Below are 27,841 nucleotides of genomic sequence, written 5' to 3'. Positions count from 1 at the left end.
CAGGTGCGCAGGCCGGGATTTGAACCTGCGACCGCTGCAGGAAGACTGTAGCCTCAGTATATGAGCCGCTGCTTAACCCACTACGCCACCGAGCGGCTCTGCACAATTCATTTTAGCCACTCCATGTAGCATTGTCACTTCTGACCATGTGGGGGTAGCATATCACAGGAAAGTCCAACAATAAACTATCCTTCTAGTGGAACAAAATGGTATTACAAGACATGACATCACTCATAGCATAGTATTGTCAGTGGGTCTTTTATCAACTCAGCATATCCATCCATCCATCCATCCATCCATCCATCCATCCATCCATCCATCCATCCATCCATCCATCCATCCATCCATCCTCTAAACCCGCTATATCCTTTGCAGCGTCACAGGGGTCTGTTGGAGCCTATCCCAGCTATTTTCAGGCGAGAGGCAGGAGTTCACCCTGGACAGGTCACTGGTCCATCTTAGAACTCAGCATATCTTCATGGTCAATTGTATTGCTACATTAAGTGCCTTTAATATGGTGTAAGATAACTTCCAAAAAGATGTGTCCATGTTATAACTATTCGTATTCTGCTGTCACACACATGAGTCTGATAAATTATTAGGGTTAGGATTGTTTTTATGTGAGTATGAATCTAAAAGCTGTGAGTGCAAAGTCGTGTGAATACAACTCTAATTTCTACGACTACGAGTCTTCACTGTGAACACGAATTCAAGTTTATGGGTACGAATCGAAAAACTGTTTAAATGACGTCACAGGCAGGTCACAGCATAGACATATACGTAGACGCCCCATCGAGTGCTGAGCCGTACGTCAACGTTGCCGCCATATTGGATGTAACTAATAAGAGTAAATGGACTTATTTTCATAAAGCGCCTTTCTACAAAGAAAGTTACGTTTTACGTCTCATTTATTCATTCACATACGCACTAATATACTTGGGAAACAGTTAGGCACCAAATATAATATATTACATTTTCTCAGATGGCAAAAATAAGAACTTTATTGATCCCACATAGGAGTAATTCATGTTATATCAGCTATAGAGAACAAGGTAGTGCCGAAAAACAATATATATCCTCCTGACAAAAATAAGAAAAATAGAGAAACATATTTTCTCATCAACATCAGACATTTCTGTTTGCTGCTATAGTTAAGGTTAGAAACAGTTCTTTCAAACATCTCACTGCCCAGCACACAGTTGGAGCTTTAACACTCTACTTCGTCAGTTCATTACCTAAGCCTTTTCCCTCTCATGTCATCACTAAAACTTGCACACTTTTTCAGTCTGAAGTAAAGTCCAATCTAATCTTGAAATCATAGCTCTTCAATTGTACCACACTCTGCTCTGAGAAGTGGTAAAGAAATGAGGCTTCTCCTTAATCTATGGCAGACATGATGTTGTAATTATCCCGAGCCGTGGTGCAGTCTCCCTCTCTAACTCAAGGCTGTCGTCAGCACACAATAACTACATAGATACCAGGCGGGGAGCAGTGGTCGAGCAAGTAATAAAACCACATTTAATGGACACTGAGTGGCCTCTGTGCTGTCAGGAGTTCTGATCATGATGCTGTATTATAATTTGCTGCAGATGGATTTACACCAGCCTCTATCCATTAACCCTAGTGATCAATAACCACTGGTATTTCACAAAATGCGAAGAAAATCAACAACTGATGAAAATGAAGACAGACCTTAAAATCTAAAGCAATAAGCAAAAAAAAAACCAGCACACAACAGTATCTGTATGAGATTTGCTCTAAATTGTAAGATATAATTTACCATGTCATTAAGCTGGCTCTTGCAGAGAGCTGCTCACAGACAAGTTAGAGTAAAAAAAATAGCTCCCATGGGCCTGCAAATCTGTGAATATTCAAATAAATCCAGCCTCAGCCCATCTGCCGTATGCTTCGTATTAGCTAAGTAGTTAACACATCTCTTCTTTTGTTTGTGGTGCTTTTCCCGCCAGTAAATTCATTTCTCTGCCTTATCTCTTCTGGTCCTCCGGTCAAAACAAAACACTGCACATGGCAGTGAACATGCAACAACATGGTCATCTTTGTCAAATACCATATTTTTAGTTTTGCATTCTTGTCTGAAATGTTGTGTTTTGTTAAATGCGTTTTGTTCTGAGTTTTTTTTTTGCAGATTTTTTCTTTGAGAAACAGACACAAGCACTCACATTCCCATCTCCAGGTAATTCAGACACCAATAACCGAAGCTTTTCCTCCACCAAAGGGAAACTCAAGCAGACAAGTACATGTGGGCACTTTTCACCCACAACGACGGTTTCAACCAAAGCCAATCATACAGCTTCAGTCCTGTCATTTCTCTGCAGGGTCTCTGTCAAACAGAAGTAGATTATTAAGATTTTTCCATTCACTTGTAAAGCTTTAAAAGGGCTGGCACCATCTTATTTCACGCATCCTAATCCTCGTAAGATCACTACGGTAAATCAGCCAGCTGCTCCCAGAAGTTACAAAATCCAGATGAAAACATCAACATGAGTCTGCCTTTGCAGTGGTCGTCTAGAACCGAGGGACAGTTTACCTCTTTATGAAAGTACTGTTCAGACTACAGACATATTCAGATGTACAGTATTACTGCAGCAGACCAAGCGCCAACATTCGAACCTCCAAGATGAAGCCTTTGAGGAAACAAGGACACTGCAGTTCCTCGAGTGCCCACTGGGGGCTGGCTCCAAAAAAAAAAAAAGAAGGCAATTACCGTATTTTCTGGACTATAAACCGCTACTTTTTTCATAGGTTTTGAACCATGCAGCTTATACAAAGGTGCGGCTATTCTGTGGATTTTTCTTCCACCGCTCGGGGCGCTCTAACCGGAATTAGAATCAAAACTAAGACAAAATAAATGCAAAGAAGAATACGCTACTTCTTTAGCAGATTGAAGTAGGTAGAAGCAGATTTCAAACAGATAAGTAAATAAATACCGGTTATTTTCTCTTGGTTCTGTGTGGTTTTAATCAGCAAAGTTGCTGCCGTGTTAAAAGACACCGTTAGGAAAGGATCCACTTTCCACTTTATTTGTATAGCACATTTTAAAAACAACAAGGTTACCAAAGTGCTCCACACTGAGTAAAACAAAACATAATAAAATAGTAAAAACTAAAAACAGAGTAAAATAGATAAGAGCACATAAAAGCCCGAAATAAAAACACACCAGACAGACAACAACCAGTGATTCATAAACATAAAAGACAGAACAGAGACCACACAACTCTCATGCTGGATTAAAAGCCAAAGAATAAAAATATGTTTTAAGACGAGATTTAAAAATTTCGAGTGTGGGGGCCATTTTGATGTGGGGAGGAAGCTCGATCTATTTAGGTACAAACATGTACATCATTTACAGTTCAAAATCCTTCTGTACATGTAGTAAATATTTAATCTAACAACATAAATATCTGCGGCTTGCATATCTTTTTTTTTAAAAATAGAGCGGATGAGGCTTGTATGCAGGTGCGGCTTATAGTCCAGAAAATACGGTAGGCTACCATTAAATCATCATGTTGAAATATCAAACTTTGCAGCAAAAATAAACACATTTACACACTCATGACACTTTTTTTTTTTTTTTGCTGTTGAATGCAGCAGCAAAATTTCACCAAATAACATTCAAAATGGGTTGTGAAACATTTACCGACAGCCAACAGCTCCTCCAGCTTGGCCAGGAGCCACGATGTAGATCAGCTGCCTTACTGAAATGGCCCTAACATTCCTAGCAGCAGGCCAAGTAACTGCACGTACCAGCAAAACTCTGCAGGTCCTCGTTTCGGCCCTGGCAACCATAATTTCAGATGCTTGTGCAGTAGAAAGGCGTGTCACAGCCAGCTTACCTGGTAGGTCATTTCACCCTTTCACGACATAAGAAAATGAAAATAAAAAAAACAAATCTGTAGGCAATGTTCCAGAGGGTTTGTCCATTTCCTATGCTACACTTCAGACTCAACTCTTTTATATTCTTATCGTTTCAGATCTAGACAGATACAAGGCAAATAAAATACCCTTGCCATGACACAATATATAGGCCGACATCAATTTTCAGGTATCATCTTTGATCTTTAATAAGGATTTCTTTTCACTCACATGGCCACGTAGGAGAGCTGTGCCTTGGTCAGGTTGAGGGGGTGGTTAGAGACGGAGATGCCGTACTTCCGTGGATCCTGTCCCACTGGCAGATTTCCTCTCAGGATGCCGTTGTTGACCACGCTGAGGAAGGAAACCATGGCATGCCGCGCCTGGTTGTAGAACCAAACCTGCCATGGAAGAGACAAGCAGTAGCACTGAAAACAACAGGTGCTTTGAATGAAACATCTCATGCTTTATAGTCAACAACTCCATTTAGGTTTTAGGCCATTCATGGGACATTATATAGCCATGATCAGGGCTGGGCGATATACCAAGATTTTAATATATATCGATATATTTTCGAACGCGAAATGGTACGAGACAATATCATTTATATGGATATAGCTTATTTTGCGAAAAATTGACTGTACATCAACGCTGACCCCTCTCGCTGGCAAAAAAGTATCTTTGTGTGCTGAAACCTGACAGTGTTGACAGGTTAGTTTTCCACAAAATCTGTAAAATGTACAGTAGTTGACTTGTTGAAAGAGATGCAATATCTGTTTACATGTTTTATTTGAGATTTGAACAAATGTTTTGTTATTTGCACAACTGTCAACCTCAGTGGAAAAGTCTGCCTGTTACTGTCTACATTGTATTAATTGCACAGTGTATTTTAATTTAATTGTTATGCAAGAAAGGGATATTTGTTTTATTTTATTCAAGAAGCATTTTTATTCTATATATGCAGGCAGTTTATTTTTATTTCATTTGTTTTATACATTTTGATATTGTGCAGACCTCTGTTAATAAAGGAACCTGTGTGACATTTGGCACAGGGCTTTGTATTAAAACTGAAAAACTGAAAAAAAATGAAGCTAACAGAGATGCTATGCTATAATGCTTTGGGGGAAACCCCAATTATGTCACAGAAAAAATATCGATATACATCGAGTATCGCCATTCAGCTAGAAAATATCGAGATATGACTTTTGGTCCATATCGCCCAGCCCTAGCCATGATAATAATGTTTCATTTTGAGATAAATGTAGTTACCAAAGTGCTAGTAGTGCCTTGTGTTATTGTTAGCACTGTTAAGTTGCAGCCTACATCACTCACTTATCAAATATAAACATTTTATCTGTTTTACCAGCCAGAAAAGCTGTCAGAATGGTATAAAACAATGAAAGCTTTTTGGAGTTTTTCCTGAACTGGTTTGCTTCTGTTCGGCATGTGTTTATATCTCACTGCTCCTATTACACTTAATGAGTACAATAATCTTCTTAAGCATTTGCAACCATAAAATGAGAGCAAGGAACAGAGCTGACAAAGTTTACTTTTCATAAAGTGGATATACAGACTTGCGGTATCTCGTAAATCCTGATGTGACATTGCATGCAAGCTGCAGAGTGAAAATATTTTCAACACATTCTTTTTTATGTAAACGTTTCTCCGAGTCTGGATTTGCTAGGGTGTAGAAGCACAACAATGGATGAAAGAAAGTTGGTGTGAGAGAAGACTCCCTGCTGACAGCACTGCGATAATTAAGACTGGATGGTGTCTGGGTGCCAGCTTAACACAACACTGCATCACAAAAGGAGCATGTGGAGGAATTAAGAGTACACAAACATATGCACACACATGTGCATATATCTGTCTGTTTGTGACTTTCTCTTTCCTTATCTCAGATAAAGACGTGTCATATTTAGCTGCAAACCTTCCAAAAACTATAACTTTAACCCAAAAAACATTTGAGATGGTATGTAAATTGGAAAGACAAAAACATCTAATGAAGTCTTACATTTATTTTATTTAAATCATAACTTTTTGTTTAATGTTTTGTCTCATCAGCTTTCTTTATACGCCTCCATTTCATGTGTTTATTTTAGGCCTGCAATTAAAAATAAAACATTTTTTTTTTACCACTTTTCACAACATTTCCATTTAGCCTTTTCTCAATTATACAGAATATCGCCTTGTTAAAAAAATTAATCACGTCTGTGGAAAAGATGTCATCTTGAGAGCTTTATGTATTGCTCTAAAACTCGGAGGCGGAAATGACGTTTGTCAAGGACACGAATACGACCCAACACGGTCACAGAGCCTGGCCTCGGGACACATTGGAAATGGTGTCATAGTTTTAAGTGACATTTTTAAATGTAATAACAAAGTTAATACATGTCTAAGGCTTGTAACTGTGCTTGGTAGGTTTCGAAAAGTGTTTCTTTTTCTATGTGGTTATATGAGCTATAAATGAATGATTTATAGAATGATAATATAAGCACTATGCTTCTGCCTGTGCCTTTTCAGTCAATATTTTTTTGATAATGTTTGTGTTGATAATGCTTGTAGTGTGATGTGACTGAATAAAGAATTTCAATCAATCAATCAATCGATCCATGATGGTGTTCGATAGCGTCTGAGGCTAGATTTGAACCTTTAAAATATCACCCAAAATATGTTTGAATTATTAATGAGATTATGCGGTGCAGAAGGGAACCCATGCCAATCCCCCTCTAATTTCTCCTTGTAGAAAAGTGTTTTTTGTTTTTAATTTGATTGATTCCTCTGATGAAATCCTTTGATGTTTTAGGATTTGATGCATTCTTTTAATATTAGTTAAGCTCAGAGAGTGGAAAATATTTGATGGGAGGTCACATTTCTACATAAAGGTGCACTCACACTGGCCAAACTGTTCTGTTCCTGTTTGAATTCTCAAAACACACACAGTCTCAGAAACAGCACTATGCAGAGGAGCAGAAAAAATACAGCAAGGCTACTTAACCAGCTCTGGTCAGATACATCTCTGACGATTTATCTGAATTTCATTGAATTTTTTAGAATATGCCACTGTGTGGTTAATTGACTGTCACAAGGAACTGTTGCTTCTTCAGCCATGCATGCACTGCCTTCACGACCCCCCACAAGTATGTGCAATCACATCCTGGCCAATCACAACTCTCCCGGCCGAGCCAGACACCGAGCTGTACCTGAGCACAGACCAGGGCTCTCACTAGCCCAACGAGACAGATTTTAGAGGTCAATCATGCTTGGCCGCACTACAGATTGCCTAATATAAATGCTTAATGTAGTTTAATAGAATCAATTTTAATCTGATTCAAAAATGACTTTAAATTGCTGCATTCAGTATTCTTGGAAACATTTAAAAGAAAATACTTGCCTTTTAGCAATAGACCAACCACAGCTAAATCAACTGCATAACTTTAAGATGATTTATTCATTGCCTCAAGTAACACTACAGCACTGTTTCCTTCTGTCTCGATAATTTCTATAAATCTAAAGCTGTAGAAACATTCATTAAGAAATAACAGCATCACAATTCATGACTGTGTAATCTCCATCAGTAAAAAGATGAGTAAAATGCTTTTTCATTTGCGCCCTATTTTTCTCTGAATCGCTGCATTTCCTCCCCCAAAATCCAGACTGTACCAGATTAATTTCACCTCAGCTATCACCAGACTTTCATCCTTTTTCCTTTTTTGTTACACTCCCCCAACAATTAATGGGATATACCTTGGCGTTGTCCCTGGTTCCCAGCTTCTTCAGCAGCGTCTCAGCCTTCTGCAACGTCTGATCAGTCACATTATCCTAATAAAGATGGGGAAAACAACAAGAAAAAGAAGTTGGAGACCTAATTGGATACACTTGGAAAACCACCGCTGCTCTTTGAAATGCAAAGGATTAAAGCATAGGAGACAAGAATTAAGACTTTTGGAGAGCCTTTGGGAGCACAGAGATACTTATTTTTCCACAGACTTAATAAAATAAATGTGCCCCCTACTCATTTTTCGGATGTATTTTTTTTTTCTTTCTTTTTTGAAATTTCTGTTTCATTAAATAGTGTGAAATAATTAAAATCATGTGAACTGGAAGAGGACATGACATACAGACTCAGAGTTAACCGTAATTGCCTGATTACACAACTGTATCAATCAGTAGGAGGGATAGAAGACGTCAAGTTTTCCCGTAGGGCTAAAAATTGAAATGTATTATGTAAGAAAATATCTTTTCGTGGCATCTACCAGGGTATATTCTGAGGTGAGGAGACTGAACAGGTTGCATTAAAATCTGCTGCACTCCACTCATGTGTCATGTGAAATGAGCCTCGGAATGAGGGCTTGAGATGACAGCCGTGCCATTTCCAAAGTGTCATGTTGATACCGTGCTGTTCAGCCCAGATATAAGAGTGCTGAGGACATTACATGTGCGATATAAATGCAAATGGACCTCCTGTTGGACTCTACCTTCGTCAGAAACGGAGGAGCGAGAGAGTGGATGTGGCATGGAGTGAGGAGAGGTCCGCGGAGGTAAAGTGAGGCTGATAACTGGTGAGAGAGGCGGGGGGGTGGAAAGAATACGACGAGAAAAATCGAGAAAGACATGCCAGGAATGCAGGAGTGTGCTCAGGTGTGAGTTGTTGCCTACATGGAATCAGGAAGGGTGGACAGAAATAGACAAAACAAGCAGACGTCTGCAGCTCCTAAAGGAACATTCTGCAGTTAAAATGAGGAGAGTCAAAGCAGTTTGGAGTGAGAACAGATATGTTTGCAGCCAAATAACAATGTTATCACAGGGGTCAAAAGAAATACGTCAAATTAAATCACAAGAGTAATAGTGTGGATAGGGTCCCTACAGACAAACAGGTCATTTCAATTTGTATATGTACAAAAGGTGTGTAAAAAGAACTGTTTGTACATACAGGACTATCTCAGAAAATTAGAATATTAAGTTCTTTATTTTCTGTAATGCAATTAAAAAAACAAAAATGTCATACATTCTGGATTCATTACAAATCAACTGAAATATTGCAAGCCTTTTATTATTTTAATATTGCTGATTATGGCTTACAGTTTAAGATTAAGATTCCCAGAATATTCTATTTTTTTGAGATAGAATATTTGAGTTTTCTTAAGCTGTAAGCCATGATCAGCAATATTAAAATAATAAAAGGCTTGCAATATTTCAGCTGATTTGTAATGAATCCAGAATGTATGACATTTTTGCATTACAGAAAATAAAGGACTTTATCACAATATTCTAATTTTCTGAGACAGTCCTGTATATCGTCAGGTGGCTGCTTCCTACAAGTTGACTACCAATGTCACACAAACTACTGCCTTATAAGAACCCAACCTGTTACATATAATTGGATCGTTAATTTCATATTTTAGACAAAATAAGCCCCAGAGGTCACGAACTCTCCTCCTTTTAAATGAACTGACGGCAGTTTGCGTAGGTGACTTGTGCAGAGTTTTGACAAGGCTGGACGGAGATGCCTCTACAAGAAATCCTTTTTGTACTCTTTTGGCACACATTTAAAATTAAAACCTACCTTTATTTGTCTGAGGTAAACTTTTGCAAAGACAAAATCAGGTAACCCGTCTGTCATACGTGTGCTGTGGACACGTCTTCACCCCTGCTGTCCATTCGCTTTCAATGAGGTGATGTCGGGCGTTGCCAAACTGAATTTTGGGTTCTCTGCATAGCTCTGGCAGCACCTCTTCTATTATCAGTGTTGCCAGATGTACAGTACGATAACGGTCGTATTTGCATGATAATAAGGCTAGAGAAATTTGGAATAGTTGTAATAACAACCTAAAAATGTGTAGTTCTATCTTCAAGTTTAAGGAAATGTTTAAAGAAAATACTGTAAATGAATATAAAACACTATAATTATAAAGTATACTATAAAAAACATTCTAGAATGTGAAACGTCAATTTTATATTTTGTCTTACTTATTTTTGTCTTCTTTATGTATTGTTTGTTTCCACGGAGTAATGCTAATGTCTCATATTTATGCTGATCATAAGAAAAAAGGGTCGGCACTATAAGCTACGGCTTCAGCCTACATCTTTTCGGCAAAAGAAATGTTTTTGTTTTTTTTACACCTTTTCATTTTGTTCTGCAAAAAAGTGTGGACAAGCCGAAATAAAGATTCATGACAATAATTTCAACCTCTGTATGATGAACAATCAATAGACCGAACTGTACGATAATTTCACAATTCCTCTTCCAAAATAAGTATTTCATCCCGACAGTCATTCACTATTAGTATGATTTGCAATCGGATCCAGTAGATTCATTTGTTCATAAATGATCTGGTGTTTGTCAAGTTTTAGTGACTTTATCCTCACTTTCTCTCTCACACAGCAAACTCATTCGTTGTTGCAGTGTACAATAATTTTTAAGCGAAATACGATAGTTTCGGGCTTTCTGTACTATAATTTGGTTTTGGGTATCTGGAAAAGTGTCCATTATTAACTTTCATGCATCAGTGTCGGCCACTGCAGGTACACAGCTAGAGCTATCCCATAAAATCTTACATTAGAGGGCTTCAAAGCATGTGGCTTGTAACAAGTATGAGTAAATTTGATTGGATGTGAATGCTAAGGTATATCAGAAACAACTGCGGTCAAGCGCTGCCACAACAATGCTCAGTGAGCATCTGAAAGTGGTCTCAAAATAGCATTGTTTACATTTACATTGTCTTGGTCTCGACCAAATAGTTAATACCCACCACTGTCTAATAATAGACCGAGGGTTGTCTTAACTCTGGAATATTGTTTTAGGATAGTTATATAGGGACAGGGGATTGAGGCAATGATTCCCAGTCTATTCTTGTTTTCTGTCCCAAAATACTGCACTCACCCTATCCCATAATGCATTGTGACACTCAGAAATGTGATATTTTTTTTGCTCTGCTTTCGACCCAATATGATTCCACAGCGTGCAAGTATTTTTACACATCATTTCAGTAACTCAGCAGAAACTCTATCTACTTTTATATCACAGTGTTGCAAGAGGACATGGGGAGAACAGCCAAATCTATGCTGACAGAAGTATTTGCATTGAATTATATGCCCTTTGTCCCAAGTCTATTTATAACCAAGGCCAAAAGCACTCTTGAACATGATTTCTCCTATAGTAAAAGCCTATATATTTTTATCTTATTTTGTGTTTTCCCTTCATCTTTGACTTGAATTATGCCAAGCAGGGAGGCGGAGCTCCAACAGGCAGCCTTTCGGAGGATTAGCTGCAGTTGAAACGAGACGAGAAGTGGGCCAGCAGCTGTTGGGTCTAATCCTTGTCAAACTCCTCCTCGCTCGAGAACAATGACAAGACCGGCTTGGTCTGCAGACCCCGTGAGGGCAATGGCTTGCGAAACAGCAATGGGCCCAGTCGAGCGTCTGGTGACTTTTTCTTGGCTAGTATTCCAAAGTGGCTTGCACGGTTCACTGGCCAAATGGTCTGCATGGCAGTGTGTTAATATGTGTCTGTGTAAGTTTGAGTGGACAGCATGAAATCCTGCCAGGTAGGAGTTAGAGTTTATTGAATTAAAGGATTGTTCCTATGAATAATTTCAATGATGGAAACCTGCCTGATTGGGTTACAGGAGCATTGAGGGGAGTCTTACATTCGTGTGCTTTTTGAGATGTCTTTCAGCTTACAGTAATTACACAATTTCTGTTACCTAGGTCTTCTTGTGATTACCTTTCTTATTTCATCGTATTGCTCTTAACTACATTTCTGTCTGCCTGACAGAGAAAATGGGATTACACCAAAGTTTCATAGCCCACTTCCAAGTCAGCACAGGTGGCTCAGAGTGAAAGACACAGTGCATCTAGTTACTGTATCACATGCCGGGCAGCAGCAGAGAGCCAGACATTTCCCAAGGACACTAACACTTTAATAACAAGGACTGCAGAGCTGGGATGGCTAATGCCCAGCCATTAGGGTTACATCATTGCTGCTGCTCGAATTAAAGTCACATTAGCATCGAGATCTGGGAGACACATTGGAGAGTGTGGCGAGGGATGAGACTGAAGATGCCTGAGGGCAAAGTGATATACTGATCTCAGAGCAGTTTAGACATCTGAAAATTTTAAATGTTAATGATTGAGTGTAAGAGTGGCAGAAAGAGAGAAAAAAAACATATGAGTTGGTATGGAGTTCAAGAAGCACAATGCATAATGGCAAATAATGTATGTGATACATACACATCAAGTGAATTGAAGGATATTGAAGATAGTAGATAATATGAATAAGTAATACATTTTTCAATATGAAAAATGCCTGCAGGATTTACTATGAAATACTTGTGCACTAAAGACTCATTTTGGATTTGTCTAATTCAAGCTGTGCACAGATATCCGAAGCCTGTTGCCATGGACACTCTAGAATAGATCTGAAGAATGTTAACCTTCTCCATCATTTTAATTGATACTTATTTCTTAACTGTCCATAAATTCCTCTGGATCAAAAAGTCCATAACAAATAAAAATCACCCAAGATACAACGCGAGCTGAACAAAGAATGCTAGGCTCCAATTAGAAGGGACAAATGACCCAGCTTTGATAGAAGAAAAACAGGTTCTGAAATGTCTTTTTTTCCCCTTTAAGATAAAGATATCCACATGTGGACACATTCGTTATTTCATTAAAGAAAATGACACAATGGACAAAAGTTATAATAAACAATCCTTAAAGGGGACCTATTATGAAAAACCCGTTTTTTCTTGTTTTAACATATATAAAGTGGTCTCCCCTCACCCTGCCAGCACAGGGGAGACAAAATACCATGAATTTCTGCAAGGTCTCTGACTCCCGCCGGACAGAGTCCCCCAGTGTCACGTGGTTTTTTTTGAGCCGATTAGAATCTGCTCCTGTCGTTACGTAACGACAGGAGCAGATTTCCAGAGGTTCAGCCTCCGCTGCTGAAACCACGCCCACATCCAGCTCTCTCCGCTGCTGAAGCGGTCCTTTCATTGAGCCAGTCGGACGCGGCGCCGCGGCGGAGCGGATCCGGGTTAAATCATCCAGGTTCCCGGGTGGTTAGGGAGCTGGGTCCTCCGGGGTCCGTCCCAGGCTGGACCAGCTTCACCCTCCGAGATTTTCAGGCAAATCTGTCGGTTTGATCACCGGTAACCGACGATGCGCACAGGATGTGCTCCGGAGCCGATCTGTGCGCCTGCCGTGGGGTTGCAGCGCCCGTCGCGCAGCATCCGCCGCGTAGATCCGGCTGAAATTCCGCTGGTCGGTCCCCGGGAGTCCCTGCTATCAGTCCAGGCCGGTTCCTGCGGTCCCGGCCGGTCGGAACCGCTCAGATTCCCCCGTTAAAGCCGCAGTGATGCGCGCTGCTCGAGCAGCGCTGCTCCCGGGCGCCCGGCGTGGCTCCGCGGCCAGCGTTCAGCATCCGCCGGGTAGATCCGGCTTAAATAGTGCATAAATGTTATTTATATACAACTCATATTTTATTTTTTTAACAATAAAGTTTCCATTTGTGAAAATTCAGTGTTGTGATAATTTACAGGCTCGGGCTGCTCTGGCGGAGGGAGGTTTATTCTCCTCCCCTGCTACACGTCACTCAGGGAGCCAATCAGCACAGAGCCTCATTATCATACCCCCCCCTTCCCTAAAAATGAGGCGCAGAAAAAGAGGTTAGAAGCGGTAAAACTAGTGACAGGGCCCACAGGCTGGATTTATGATTTATGTAGAAAAAACAAGCTTTAGATTGTTTTTAAGACATTCAAGGCCTGTTTAAAATATACATTAAATGCCATAATAGGTCACCTTTAACTGAGCACTGACTAATAAAAATCAGACATTTCTTTTGAGATGTGGTTCAAAAGGATAATGAAAAAAGTTTTTAAACTGGCCTCGACAATTTAGTTGATACCCTCGACTGAAATTTTTTTTACACAACCTTTTTAGGCAATCAGCGTTTCTGTAACTGTCAACACAAACGTATGCACCTCTCGAGAGGTATTTTGGTCCACTCCTCATGAGCAAACTGCCTCAGATGTCTCAGGTTTGAAGGGATTGTTCTCCAGAGTGCATGTTTTACCCCTTTCCACAAATCTTCAAGAGGATTTAGAGCTGGGCTCCTTTAAAATAGACTTGTAATCAGGGTTTTTCCTTCATACAAAATTAGGAGGCGGCCGCCTCCACCTTATTTCGTGCCGCCCCCAGCTCTCAAAACTCTGACGTCAAGAAAATAGTTATTTTCTGGCAGGCGTTGGACTGGATGGATGTTATTTTGACTGCAGTTACAGCATTATGCCGCTGTGAAGGCGCTGTATCAACGACAGTGCACCAGAAGAAGAAGACGACGAAATCTTGAGAATTACTTTCTGCATTTTTCCGCTATTTGTTGGGATTTTAAAATCGGCATCCTGGTTTTCCCTGGCTGTTCAAACAGGTAAATATTGTTTTTTTTGCATCCTAGCATGTCTTGTTTATTCGTCTTATATTCGGGCCGATTCGGTACTTTAAAAAGCGACCTCGCGACCAGGAGAAGCAGGAGTGCAGGTGAAACGGTCCAGACAATTACACGTTACAGGCAGTTAAAAAGTAATAAATCATGTTACCGACGAGATGCGGCAATTTTGTCAGGGCTGAAAGTCGTGCACAAATATGCATGAAAGGTGATAGTGAGGGTCAGAGTGCAGGACAGGACGAGCTGGCCAGGGTAACGTTAGTCAGTTTCCAAGTCATTAGGAGCATATCAACGTGAAGCCAACGTGTACGTGATTTAAACATGACTTTTTATTCATCTTTACAGATCGTCTCAAAAACACAGAGCCAGTAGGTTTGACAAATGGTGGCTGAACCAATTTACCTGCTCAGGCAAACTGAGGAAGGTTTGGTCTGTTATTTATGCCTAAAATAAAGCACTGTGTCCCCATGCAGCAGGCACTATCACTATTTATGTCTGTGTTAAAATAAATACAAAAATACTTAATGCATGAATTGTTTTGTTTAAGGTGAAGACACCTCTGCGCAGCAGACTGAAGGAGAGGCACTTGGATGTCTGTTGTGAGGAGGCCATCGATGGACCAGACCAAGTTGTTCAAGAAACTTGTTCTAGAAAACCATTTTCACTCATTTCAGTGAAAATTTTCCGTTGGCAGTTTAAAAAAAAAACGTTTTATTTTTGGTAAGATTGAGTTTTTATATTTGTATTTATATTTTTATGTTAATAAAATAATGCTTTAACATGATAATTGTCATATTTTTAATTATATTAGAACTCCCAAAATACAAAATATCTTGCTTGTAAAAAGTGTTTGCTTGAGCCAGTTGAAGGCACGGTTTACCAGGAAGCCAGGAAATACCCTGTTTGTAATGTTTTGTTCTTAAACATTATTGGGTGTTATCAGTTGTGGGTTTTGGATGATTGTCCTGTTGGAGGACCCATGACCTGCAACTGAGACTAATCTTTCTGACATTGGGGAGACACTTGCCAAAAAACTCCAGTTTTATCTCATCCGTCCAAAGCTCATTCTCCCAGACACTTTCTGGCTTGTGAATGGAAATTTAACAAATCCAGTCCGGCCTTCTTATGATTTGCTAGAAACAGTGTTCTCCGCAGTTGTCAGTCAGTCAGCCTATTTAAAGAGTTAGAGTAGTCCCCTTGCAGATTAACTGGGAGACTGAAGACACCTGTGGTTCTAATTACAGGACATACTATTTAGTTTTAAACCTTTCCAGGAGTACCAACTAATCCAATTTCATTTTTTTTTTGTAAATCATTCTGTTGAATCACATTTCCAAAGCAATGCCTGATTTTCACGAGCCAGTCCTGAGTAAATTATTATTTTTATGACTTCTTTTTGTCAGTTTCAAGTTTTTTTTCTTGAGTGGTGTCAAGAAAATCTGTCCAAATACATAACATTTGTGTAGGATACAAATTCACACTTACAAAAAGAAGAACACAATCAAGCCAAAAAGTAGAAGACTTGCAATGTGTCAAAAGTGCAATTTCTAAAGGAAAAAGGCAATCACACTTTGAAGTGGAAGTAGAAAACAGAAAACTATCAAAAGTACAGCAAGAAAATCACCTTAAAAAAAGAAGTGAAAAAGAGGGTGGGATTAGACTGCTAGATATACTGGTGAATAATATAATTATGCATGAATTATGTATGGAGTACCCAACTGCAGGAGCTCAAGAGTCATGGATAATCACCAATGTACATCATTTAAAAAAATGCTACCATAGCAGGATTAAAAAAAAAAACAAGTGATGCAAAGGAAATGTTAACAACAGAACAAAGGTGTATCACAAGTAGAACAACAAATGGACTAGCAGGGGAGTAATGAGGGCCACAAATACATATGACAAACCATAGGGGTCTAACCAGAGACAGGTAATGACAAGTAAGATACCATGATTAAGGAAGTCATGCACACAAGGGACAAGAATTTTCAAATTAAAGCAAGGAGTCAAGCTAAACGGAAGGGCAGGCATCAACTTTTGCCTTCCCATCCTCTAGTAAATCTGGGACATTTGAGCCTCTTAGATTATACAACCCTTAGATTATACAACAGAAACGGTTTCAAAAGTAAAGCCCACAACATGCTGTCTTGATATTCTGCCTTCAAACTTTTTTAAAACAGTTTTTAACTGCATAGCTCCGGATGTATTGCAGATAATAAATACTTCTCTTCAAGCAGGCCAGTTTCCCCAGGCCTTGAAAACTGCAGTAATAAAACCTCTTCTAAAAAAATCTAATATGGAAGCTACAACACTTAGTAACTATAAGCCAATATCAAATCTGCCATTTTTGGGGAAAATCATTGAAAAGGTCGTTTTCCAGCAAATCCATGCTTTTAGGATGCAAAACAATCTTTTTAACGCATTTCAGTCTGGATTTCGGCCACACCACAGCACTGAGACTGTACTCATCAAAGTCTTAAATGATATTCATCTGAATAATCATGCAGGCAAATCCTCTGTTCTGGTATTACTGGATCTCAGTGCTGCAGTTGACACAGTTGATCATAACATTCTTCTCAGCAGACTGGAAAACTGGGTGGGATTTACCGGCACTGTGCTTCAATGGTTCAAATCTTACTTGCAAGACAGGACCTTTTTTGTGTCAATTGGAAACCATGAGTCTGAGAGAACCAAGATCACATGTGGGGTTCCTCAAGGGTCCATTCTCGGACCGCTTCTATTCAACATCTATATGTTACCCCTACCTCAGATTATGGAACATCACAACATTTCCCACTTATGCCGATGACACACAACTCTATATTTCAGTGTCATCACATGACTACAGTCCCCTACTCTCATTGAGTAACTGTATTCATCAAATCAATGAGTGGATGTGCCAGACTTTTCTCCAGCTAAATGCAGAAAAGACAGAGGTGATCATTTTTGGCCCTAAAAGGGAAAAGATCAGCGCTCACCTTGGCTCCATGTCATTGACAGCTACAAATCAAGCCAGAAATCTTGGTGTAATTATTGACTCAGACCTGAACTTCAACAGCCATCTAAAGTTTATCACTAAATCTGCCTATTACCACCTTAAAAACATTGCTAGAATTAAGGGGATTCTGTCTAAACAAGACATGGAAAAACTTATTCATGAGTTCATTTTCAGTAGGTTGGATTATTGCAATGGCATCTTTACAGGCCTTAACAAGAAATCTATCAGGCAGCTGCAGCTGATCCAGAACGCTGCCGCCAGAGTCCTTACAAACACCAGGAAACTGGACCACATTACACCGGCCATGAAATCACTACACTGGCTTCCAGTGAGTCAAAGGATAGAGTTTAAAATCTTACTGCTGGTTTACAAAGACCTGAATGGTCTTGGACCAAAATACATGGTTGATCTCTTAGTTCCTATGAAGCTCCCAGACCCCTGAGCTTCATCTGGATCTGGTTTGTTGTGGTTCCCAAGAACCAGAACCAAGCAAGGTGAGGCAGCGTTCAGTTATTCTGCTCCTCACCGGTGGAACAAACTTCCTGTAGACCTGAGGTCTGCTCCAACTGTAGATCCTTTAAATCAGGGCTAAAAACATTACTGTTTACTGAAGTGTACTCTTAAATGAAATACTTACCTGCTGTACTCTACTGCCCTTATTTTTAACAACTTGTGCTTTTTATTATTTTACCTCTTTTCTAATAATTATATTTCATTTTATTTGTTATTTACTGTCTAATGATGTCTTGCCGATTTTAATGTCAATGTAAAGCACTTTGAATTACCTTGTGTTGAATTGTGCTATACAAATAAACTTGCCTTGCCTTGCCTTGCCTAAACACAAAATGGGAGTAAAAAGCAAAAGAGAACAAGCTACATTTTATAGATTAAAAGAAGCACCTCCCCGAAAAAAACAACCTGAAAAAAGATATCAAAAGGTAAACATATTGTAACTTCAAGGAACATTTTTCTCCTTATTATGTTTTTAGCTTAATGCTTTCACATATTAAGTCAATGTGACAGCATGCTCAAACTCAGTAATTAGTATTTGACACAGACTACAGCTGGGAGGCACTGGCATGTCATTTATCAATCAACCGATTGCGTAAACAAAGGTTTTACCCATTTATGGCACCAGATGTTTGTTTTAAATTTCATTGGCAATCTATCTGACATATATCACACACACACACACACACACACACACACACACACACACACACACACACACACACACACACACACACACACACACACACACACACACACACACACACACACACACACACACACACACACACACACACACACACACACACACACACACACACACACATTATTGCTATATTCCAATACGAAAGATATAGAAAATGTATAAAAGCAGCATGAATGTCCAATCTATAAAAATAAACAGAAACAACAAAAACATGGTGCAAAGATAGTACAGATTGTAAAATGTGGAGCTTCACACAAATTTGCAACATGGAAGCACATGGGATCAATATAATCAGCATACTTTGAAGGTGGGCACCAAAAGTAAGTTTACAAGCTCTGTAGCAGATGGAAATGGGAAGTATGATTATGATCTCAGCTTCTGTGTCTGTTATTTGAACAGGTTTTCACAGAACACTAAAACTACAGTGACGCTGATCTTTGACCTTTTTGCAAACAAAATGTCATCACTTCATCAACTAATGCTAGGGTTTGCACGAAAACTGTCATTTAGTCTGAATGTGGAGCCGTGTCAGATAAGGTCAGACGAAGGAACCGTTTGTGCCCAATTTTCAGTTTGTCTCCAAAAAACACAAAAAGAATTTCCCTCAAAGTGTTTAGTGACATCATGTTTATAAAAATGGGACTGAGCTGGAACTTTACCAGCCACTGAGGCAGGTACATACAACAAATAATGAAATGAATAAACAAAGGGACTCCAGATGGCACCCTGAGTTTATTTGTTTTGCTGAGACATTTTAAATGTCACACCAAAGCAACATAGTGATATGGCAGAACTTGAGTGAATCCCGTGCATGGGTGGTCTGTTTTGGTCTGTTCCCCTGTCTGCCACTAAGGTTCAGAATCAAATGAAACAAACAGCTTTATGGTTGAGACAAAAAAAAACAATTAAAAAGGCTGCAAGTCATCAGAGTACAATATGCAGATGAAGTAAATTGTGCGGAAAAGTCAAAGAAAATCGGGGAAACTCCAACCATGAAGGCAGTGTGAAGACAGAACAAACGGAGAAGATGGTAAATCTTGCTGTTCTGGGTTAAAACAAAGTTATCAGCCCTGGAATGGGGTGTTGTACAACTTCAAAACATCACGGTAGCACATATGCTTAAAAAGATTGCAACTTGGTGGTGGTAATTAAAAAAGTGATTGAAGCAAGATTGACAACGGAAAAATCGATGCCAATCCTCCTACAAAGCCTATGATGAAAAGATGAAATGTTTTCCAAAAATGAAACAAATCACCAACAAACATGATTAGGAATGTCAATATTTATTACATACCTGACTTGAACTGAAAAGGTCTTTCAAATCCCTGAATGCCTCTTCGATTGCTGCATCTGTTAAACGGACTTGTGAGTTGATCGCTCCGACGGAGATCCCTCCGTACCTGGAATAACCGGAGAACAAAAGGACGAAAAAAATGTCAGGTTCCTGGAGATTTGTTTTTCTCCATCTGCGCTCAGCGTTCCGACACTCTTTATCCATTTTTTAACCAGTGTGGAATTTCGCCTTGGAGATTTCTTCCTTCCAAAGATAACCTTCACTTTAATGGGAGCAATAGTATTCATAACATTTGTCATTTTAGCATCGAAGCTACTGACGAGCTGACTGACTGAACCCCCGGACAGGGCAGGTGCTAGAGAGAAGACCTGGTTAAAGATCTCACGCCTGTTTTCAGTTATACACGCTTTTGAGATCGCTGCTGTAGAGATATTTGTGTGCACTGAAATTGTACTCTCAAAGAAAACTAATGAGTGATCCGACACAGTAACCTTTGAAATGCTCAAACCCTTAGAGATCAGTATCGAGCCCCTTATTGTGCTGTTACATTGTTGTCCAAAGTGTTACTCAGGTCTAGGCCTGTGTTGAAAAAATTGATTTCCCAATTCTATCGATTCTCATATTAATTCCTAAAAATCGATTCATATGTCTAAAGATCAATTTATTTTTGGGTTTTTTTTAAAAAAAATGTTTAATTTTATTTATTTATGTTTTTTTTTTTTTTCATCATTACATTACAACTTTTGGTTATTTTTTGGGTTTATCCCCAAAAAAGGAATGTTTTGTTGGACACGAGAATAACTGGTGCCATGTTTTTGCCTTTAAATATGTTTAAAGGTATGAAAACATTAAAGTGTTAGGTTATAATTGCATAAATTGTCTATATTTCATTACTTTATATACTGTCTTGGGGTTACATTTGCAAAAAAAAACAAATGCTCAAAAATTAAAAACCAAAATAGACCGAAAATGGAACAAATAAAAACGGAATGTGGGAAAAAATAAAACAGATTTAATCCGTCTCTGTTTCCTCCCTGGATCTGTTTGGTAATTCTGACCCACCATGATGTTTCTGAAAGCAGTTCTATCAGCATTCTGGGAGCTGATTGGTCCTTACAGCATCATTAGCTGCAATACTTACTGTTTAATCTCAATACTAGTAGTAATATTTTGCATAACTACAGTCATATAATTCATGCAACAGCTCAAAAAACAGTTTTAATAACACTAACCCAAATCAATATCGGAATCGAATCGGATTGAATCAAATCTTGATAATCGATTCTGAATCTTAAGAATCGGAATCGAATCGATTCTTGACATTTGAATCGATCCCCAGCCCTACTCAGGTCTTTAGTCCGTTTGTTCTGAGGGTTGTCCACGTGGATGTTAAAATCACCAACAATAATTACACGGTCAAAATCAACACAGATCATAGACAACAGTTCAGTGAGATCATCAAGAAAGTCAGCGCAGTATTTGGGGGGCCTGTAAACATTCATAAACAAGGTTCTGGATGAGGAATTCAGCTGTAAAAGCCACGTATTCAAAGGACTGAAAACTTCCTGGCGTTAACTGCTTACATTGAAATGATTCATTAAATAAGACTGCGGCCCCTCCTCCTCTCCTGCTCACGCTGGCCTTGCTGATGAAACTATAACCAGCAGGGGTCGACTCCATGAGAACAGCAGCATTGTTAGTTTTTGTACAAGGTATGTTTACTTTATTTAAAGATCTTTTATAGTGCAACTCTCCGTGTTTTGACTGGGCCACATTTCTCCTTCTGTCACGTAAAAGTACAGAAAACCTTCTAATAAACAGGGTCCCAGCTTGTCCTGGGAAAAGTCACCTGTGGGTCTGGTGGGGGGTTTATGGGGGGATAAAAAGGGATTGGGGCTGGGGGGATAGATCTGAGCCCAGGGTTGACCCACTCCATCATCTGCTCAGTGAATTTCAGGATAGGAGCGATGACCGGTCAGGGGTTTGAGGGGCTGGGAAGCTCTTGGTCGCTGGTCCTGGGCATTGGTGCTGTAGAGGGGGTTAGGAGCAGATAAAGACCCCTCTTCTTGCCTCTGGTGTCTCTTCTTTCTGAAACTACCGGTAGGGGTGGATGGAGTTCCTCCTCAAGGTTTCTGTTTGTTCATCTCTCTGAGATAACTCCTTGTTTACCTCAGCCTTGGCACTAAGCAAAGATGGATGACATATGAGATAAATTATGTTGGAGGTGAACCGTTTCACCCCTGACTTGTTAAAATTAAATCTATTTTCTTTAAAAAGATGTCTGCGTTCCCGAAAAAAATCTTTTAAATTATTAATAAAATGCACTGAGTGTTCAGCACATGTCGATAAAAGCCATTTATTCAGTGCAAACAACCTGCTGAATATTTCCTCTCCCCCTCTGACGAGTGGCACAGGTCCACTGATGAATCCAGCTGCATTCAGAGAGCTCACTGTCTTTAATAGTCCGATTAAATCCCGTTGTAACTGAGATAATTGTACTAAAATCTCTTTTGTCTGATAATCAGGTGGAATGTAATTTAAAAAGAAAACTACTAATTGCTGATATCCCTTATGTTATTGGCATTTAGACATTATTTTTAGGTAGGAGCAAGAGAAAAAGCAGGTTTTTTTGATAGAAATGGGTCCCAACGACGGAGAGAAATCTGACCTGAGGTTACTGAGGTGGCCCAGAAATTGACTACTTTAAATCACTTTTAAATGACACCTTTATGAGGTCAGCTTGTCTGACACTTGAGCAACATGAGAAGATGTGGTGATTCTACGTGTGTCTTTTTCCATAAAAGGAACACAGTGCTGCTTCAATTCATGTCAGCTTGTTCGTGTTAGAGACAAACATTAATCTTTAAAATGCAAGTTTAATTGTATGATCTTCTATCCGTAAAGTGGGACTCCATATGATTTATCCTATTTTGGGATGAGGGCTTTTTGTCAACCATAAACCAGGATTAGACTCAAATAAATGAAGATAAAGCTCGTAGAAGGCAAGTCTTATCGTAGAGTCAGTCATTCTGAGGGCGGGTCCTGCTCTGCTGGCGCAGGTGCGTGAGTCAGATTAATGCTATTTCATTCCTGAATGGATATAAGAAAACCTGACCAGGACCAGAATGGAGTTGCTCTGTGGGTAATTCTGCAACTGCAAAATATGGTGACCACAAGGTGGTACCAAATGACCTGTATGAGCCAGTTACCTTAGTGAGATGTCACACTGCAGAAAGTTGACTCGTCTCAGGCGTTCGACATTAAATACTACAACAGAAATCATGAAAAAGTGACTGTGGTTCAAAAGGGGGGGATAGTGGGGATTATATTAATTATATACTGTAGGTTGCAAATACTTTGTTAGGGTTACGATTGGCTCCATTCACATAATTTTTTTTTCATTCTGAATTTTGCACTTGTAAGGAATTCCATTTGGAAGTTTTGGCAATGTCCATAAAAGAAAATGACCAACTGATTCATTTAAAGGTTACATGTTCATATTATATACAATATATCCTTTTAAAATTACATTTAAAGGTTGGGAAGGATGTGTTTTTGTGAGAGATATTTTGCTATTTTACCTGAAATTCTGTTCATACACGATAGCAAACAATTAATTAAATCATCAAAACAAAAAAATATTAATCACCTGTGGAAGCATGAGGGCTCTAAAAAAAACACCAGCTAAATATTGGGAGAGACTCTAGAAGAGTCTACCGACTCTTGTCTGTCAAACTTTCTTTCTTCAGTGAACATGTTCCTGTTGAAGGTTTGGCTTTGGAGGCATGTCTGAAGGAAGCCGGCTGTACTTAATAATTCATTTCAACATCTTGCTGAATCGTACTGGTTTTTCCAATATCTTCTCCCCAACCTTTGAGCCGTCTTCAGGTCTGGTGTCTCACAAACTCACATTCCAACAAGCCAATTCTAACACTTCATTGACTTCCATTCAATATGTGCAACTAAACCTTAACTTTAAAATGTGAAATCCATGATTTATCAAATCTTAATTCAAGCCTAAACATGATTGTACACTTGCTTGAACTCTATCCATCCATCCATCCATCCATCCGATTCAAAAGGATCTAGTTGAAACATGGACATGAAACAGTTTGGAAATCATTACTGAACCAACATTAAATCAGAGGTTGCACATATTAATTGACAATTGGCTCTAAATGTTTTCATACACTGAAATGACAGGTACAGGACCCAGTGGCCCAGCAGGATTTGTCAAACATAACAACTGCATAATGCGTAGAGATGGAAATGACAACGTGCTTGTCTTTGTCTTTTCATCATCCTACTCCCAGGTGATCTGCTAAAAACAGGTATACCGCAATAACTTGGCTGTTTTTTGGATTCATAAAAAAAAATATTTTTTTTGTTAAACCCGCTAGTCATTGTTCATGTCTACATGTATTACCTTTCTTTTCCAAAGTGCTCAAATGTCTTGACCAGGAAATCCGTCATGTTTCTTCCTGTTAAATTCAGCAATGTGTCTGTTGTGTTCTGTATTCTCTATTGAAAAGAGGAAAAAAAAAGGTAAATTAAATCAAAATTTTGACATTTCTAAGGTAAACACATATTGCTTGCTAATGCAATTCACAATTTTTCTTTTCAGTCTTAAGCTTTATACATTATAACCACATTTACAGATTTATATTTTCAAGCATCAATAACATCATAAATTTGATATTTTAGTCATTAGTTTCATCAATAAACTATGGACATTAAACTATGACATGTTTCTGGTGCGCTGGTGACAATGATGGAAATGTTTTTACTCTTCTTTTGGCTCTGATTTGGTTTAGATAATTAAAATCTATCTATAAACTTCGGATTGCCTCCTTCTCCATTAGCTTCTCACTCACGTTATCAGGCTGAAAAAAGCTGCATTCTGGTGTTTAAAAAAAAAATCAATGAGCTGTGGTTAATAATCTTCTATCGGCGTGTCAATTAAATATTTGCAGCTTTGGGGAGGTTTAAATGAGGAAAACACTCATGAAACACCGTTACGCTCTCAGATGTTCAAAATTAATCTGAAGAAAATAATTTTCAAATACAGAACCCTAATGTTAAACAACCACCTTTTGTTTTACTTATACAACAATGATAATAATTTTAAAAAGCATGTGGATTAGGAGAATCAGGCCGTGCTGGGCTGTGGTGCAGGACGCCGGGCAGGGAGGCCGATCAAAGACAGACTCGAGCTGGACTCAGCTGCTCGTCCACCCATAAACTCAACAATATTTCGGAGGAAGAATATTTTACAGGTGGTATCTGTTCACGCAACTGTGAAACATATTCGTTCACCCCTTATCATAATGGTCAATTAAGCTTGACTATGGGAAGCCCTGCTGAAATCTAGACCCCTGCCAAAACTCAGAAAGCTGTGTCTAATGCCAGAGGACCCTAATTAGGTGCCCCTCTGTGGATGAATGGATATATTCAAACATCCAATTAACAGAGGGTGCGACACACTCCTATTAATACACTCCACCTTGTATATTATACCAACACACACATACAAACCACAAGCAGCTTTGCCTTGCTTATTTAGAGACATAACACTAATTACCAAGCAGAGTTGTCCCTGATAAAGTGCAATTCAGACCCCTGACTGCGATGCAAATTAGCAACGTAACCCCGGTTACAAGAGGCTTGATGGGAGAGCTTTGGGTAAACATGATATATAGTTTAATTGGTTACCCCTGTGTCAATTAGCTTTACGTCCATTATTCCTAGCCTATCATATATGTTTATAATCCCATTTCAATCAAAGTTTTCTAGTCACATATATACCGTTTATATTTGTGGAGACAAAGCAAAAAGACTAAATTTTCTGTGGTTCTTGAAGTTGTTTCATCTTTGACCTGGATGACAGAGTATACACTAACTACAAATCATATAAATACTGTTTCTAAATCGTTTAACACAAAGTCAAAATATCACATCATGGGCAGGAAAGTATCTGAGTGGTCTAGCACTGATGCCTCACAGCTAGAAGGTTCCTGCTTCGACGCCCTTCTGTATAGAATTGACATAATCTCGCCAAGTCGGTGTGGGTTTCCTCCCACAGTCCAAAAATATGCATGTTAGGTTAATTGGTGATTCCAAAATGACCTTAGAAGTGAGTGTGATTGTGAGTGTATGTGGTTGTTTGTCTGTGTTGCAACCCGTCCACGGTGCACTGCCTTTTGGGGATCTGCCGGAGCTGGGATAGGCTCCAGCAGCCCCCCCCCCCTCCCTCCCGTGACCCTGAATAGGAGAATAATGAATGAATGGATGGACATGGTTATCATAACGCGGCAGGACTATCAGGTATAGAAACGGAGGTAAATCGAAGAGCAGAACTAGGCAAAAACGAGGAGGAGGTAAGAAGCTGAAAGACGTGGCAGAAGAATAAAATAAGACAGAAAGAGGTGGAAAATGTTGCAGAGAATAGAAACAAATGTGGAGAAGAAAATGGGAAAGGAAAACTGAAATTAGAAAGCAAAGACGAAACAGGAGGAGAAAGCAGGGGAAGAAGAGGCCCCATCTGGCTTATGAATCAGAGATGAGGAGGAGGAACGGCAAGGAAACCTTGGCTTATCTCTGAACAAACATGCTTCTTTTTCTAAAAGCCACAGGAACTGAGACACAAACAAAACCAAAAAATAAGAGTATTTACAATCCACTGTGTGTACAGTGAGTTTATACTCAGGCACACACTGTCACTGTGGGTCTAATTATTTTGGACTTGCTCCATATCCCCCATCAAAAAGACTGAAATGGGCACATTATCTGACTGTGTGTAGTACCTGGGCCTGCATCTCTTTTTCATTACCTGAAAACAGCATCAGTGTGCTTGGCAGTCTGTACGACACATCAGTCCTCCAGCCCGGTGGGTGGGGAAGCAAGCAGGGGTGAGGGAAATGTAAACTAAGAAGTAATCAAATCTGCTGAATGAGCTGGCATACTTGAGCCCCACAGAGATAAGTGACTGCGCCGTCTTCATATTAATCTTGGCACAGGTTCCTTTATCCTCTGGGGTAAAATTCGATCTAAATCGTGTGTGTCCGAAGAAAAGCAAAAGAAGAATCTTTGTGCAAACATTTTGCATGGAGTGTGTGCTGAGATGCCTCTCCCTGTGGCAGGGTGTGTTGGTAGTGGCAGGTGGCCTGTTGTGTGTATGAGTGACAACAAGTGCTTTTCCAGGAATGCTCTTCGAGTTCAGCACATCGTACCGTTTTGTGTGATGATGTTCAAAATTAGCAGGTTCCAACAATCATCTGAAACGGTGCCAAGTAGTGTCATTAGATAATAACTGGAGTGGTTAATAAGAGCACGTGTGGAATTACAGACATGTTGCTGTCAACCACAACAAGCCCCATGCTTCCACACCTGGAAACACATTTCCAGGTCCCTTCTTTTATGTTTTACCACATCAAAATGCAAGCCTCTACACCACGCTGTTCATTCGATTAACAAGTCAACAAATAACCAATTTTCTGCTGAGAGGGTGGCTCTGGACAGGTTTCTTTATTTTAATCATTTCTGTGCCTTTTGGGAGAAAGAGGCAACAGCTGGTTTTTAAAGCTGGAAGTAAAGAAAGTAACAGTTCATTGAATGACCACTAGGTGCTGGGTCCAAAAGTGAGTTAATCTCTGTTCACGCCTGTGTTAAAATGTCCAACTTTACAGCAAAAATAAACATATGAACCTCTTACAGAATGCTCTGAATTATTTGGTCTGCATTACTAGATTTTAAAACAATTAGCATAGTTGGCATAATCAGACAGCTACATTGCAGTTTATGGTGTTAATGACTATCTGAGATCACATTAGCTACTTAGGACTACTTTGGTGAGTTGTATCACTCATACATTGAAGTAAATTAAAGACATGGCTTGTTGTGCTGTTTATTGTAAAGGCTGTGACGACTGAGTTGGTCTCAAAGAGTCTGGAGGTGAGCACCACCCAAGAGCTCATGGTATTAGGCTGGGGGCCAAGCTTAGCTAAACCTTCC

General features: G+C 39.4%; 1 protein-coding gene across 1 annotated transcript in view; it reads right to left on the bottom strand.

Annotated features, from left to right (window-relative positions):
- LOC133420618 (phospholipid-transporting ATPase ABCA1-like) overlaps window positions 1–27,841 on the bottom strand; it is a 278,328-nt gene that overhangs the window by 91,307 nt on the left and 159,180 nt on the right. The window contains exons 33-36 of the mRNA XM_061710356.1: window positions 24,258–24,352; window positions 19,832–19,937; window positions 7,621–7,695; window positions 4,105–4,274 (exon numbers count right to left, since the gene is read on the bottom strand). Of these exons, the coding sequence (XP_061566340.1) occupies window positions 4,105–4,274; window positions 7,621–7,695; window positions 19,832–19,937; window positions 24,258–24,352 (446 nt within the window). The remainder of the gene's footprint in view (window positions 1–4,104; window positions 4,275–7,620; window positions 7,696–19,831; window positions 19,938–24,257; window positions 24,353–27,841) is intronic.

The sequence above is a fragment of the Cololabis saira genome, chromosome 20 (genome assembly GCF_033807715.1).
Source record: "Cololabis saira isolate AMF1-May2022 chromosome 20, fColSai1.1, whole genome shotgun sequence".
Lineage (NCBI taxonomy): Eukaryota > Metazoa > Chordata > Actinopteri > Beloniformes > Belonidae > Cololabis > Cololabis saira.
The sequence above is the reverse complement of the archived record's forward strand: the minus strand, read 5'-3'. Positions and strand labels throughout refer to the sequence as shown.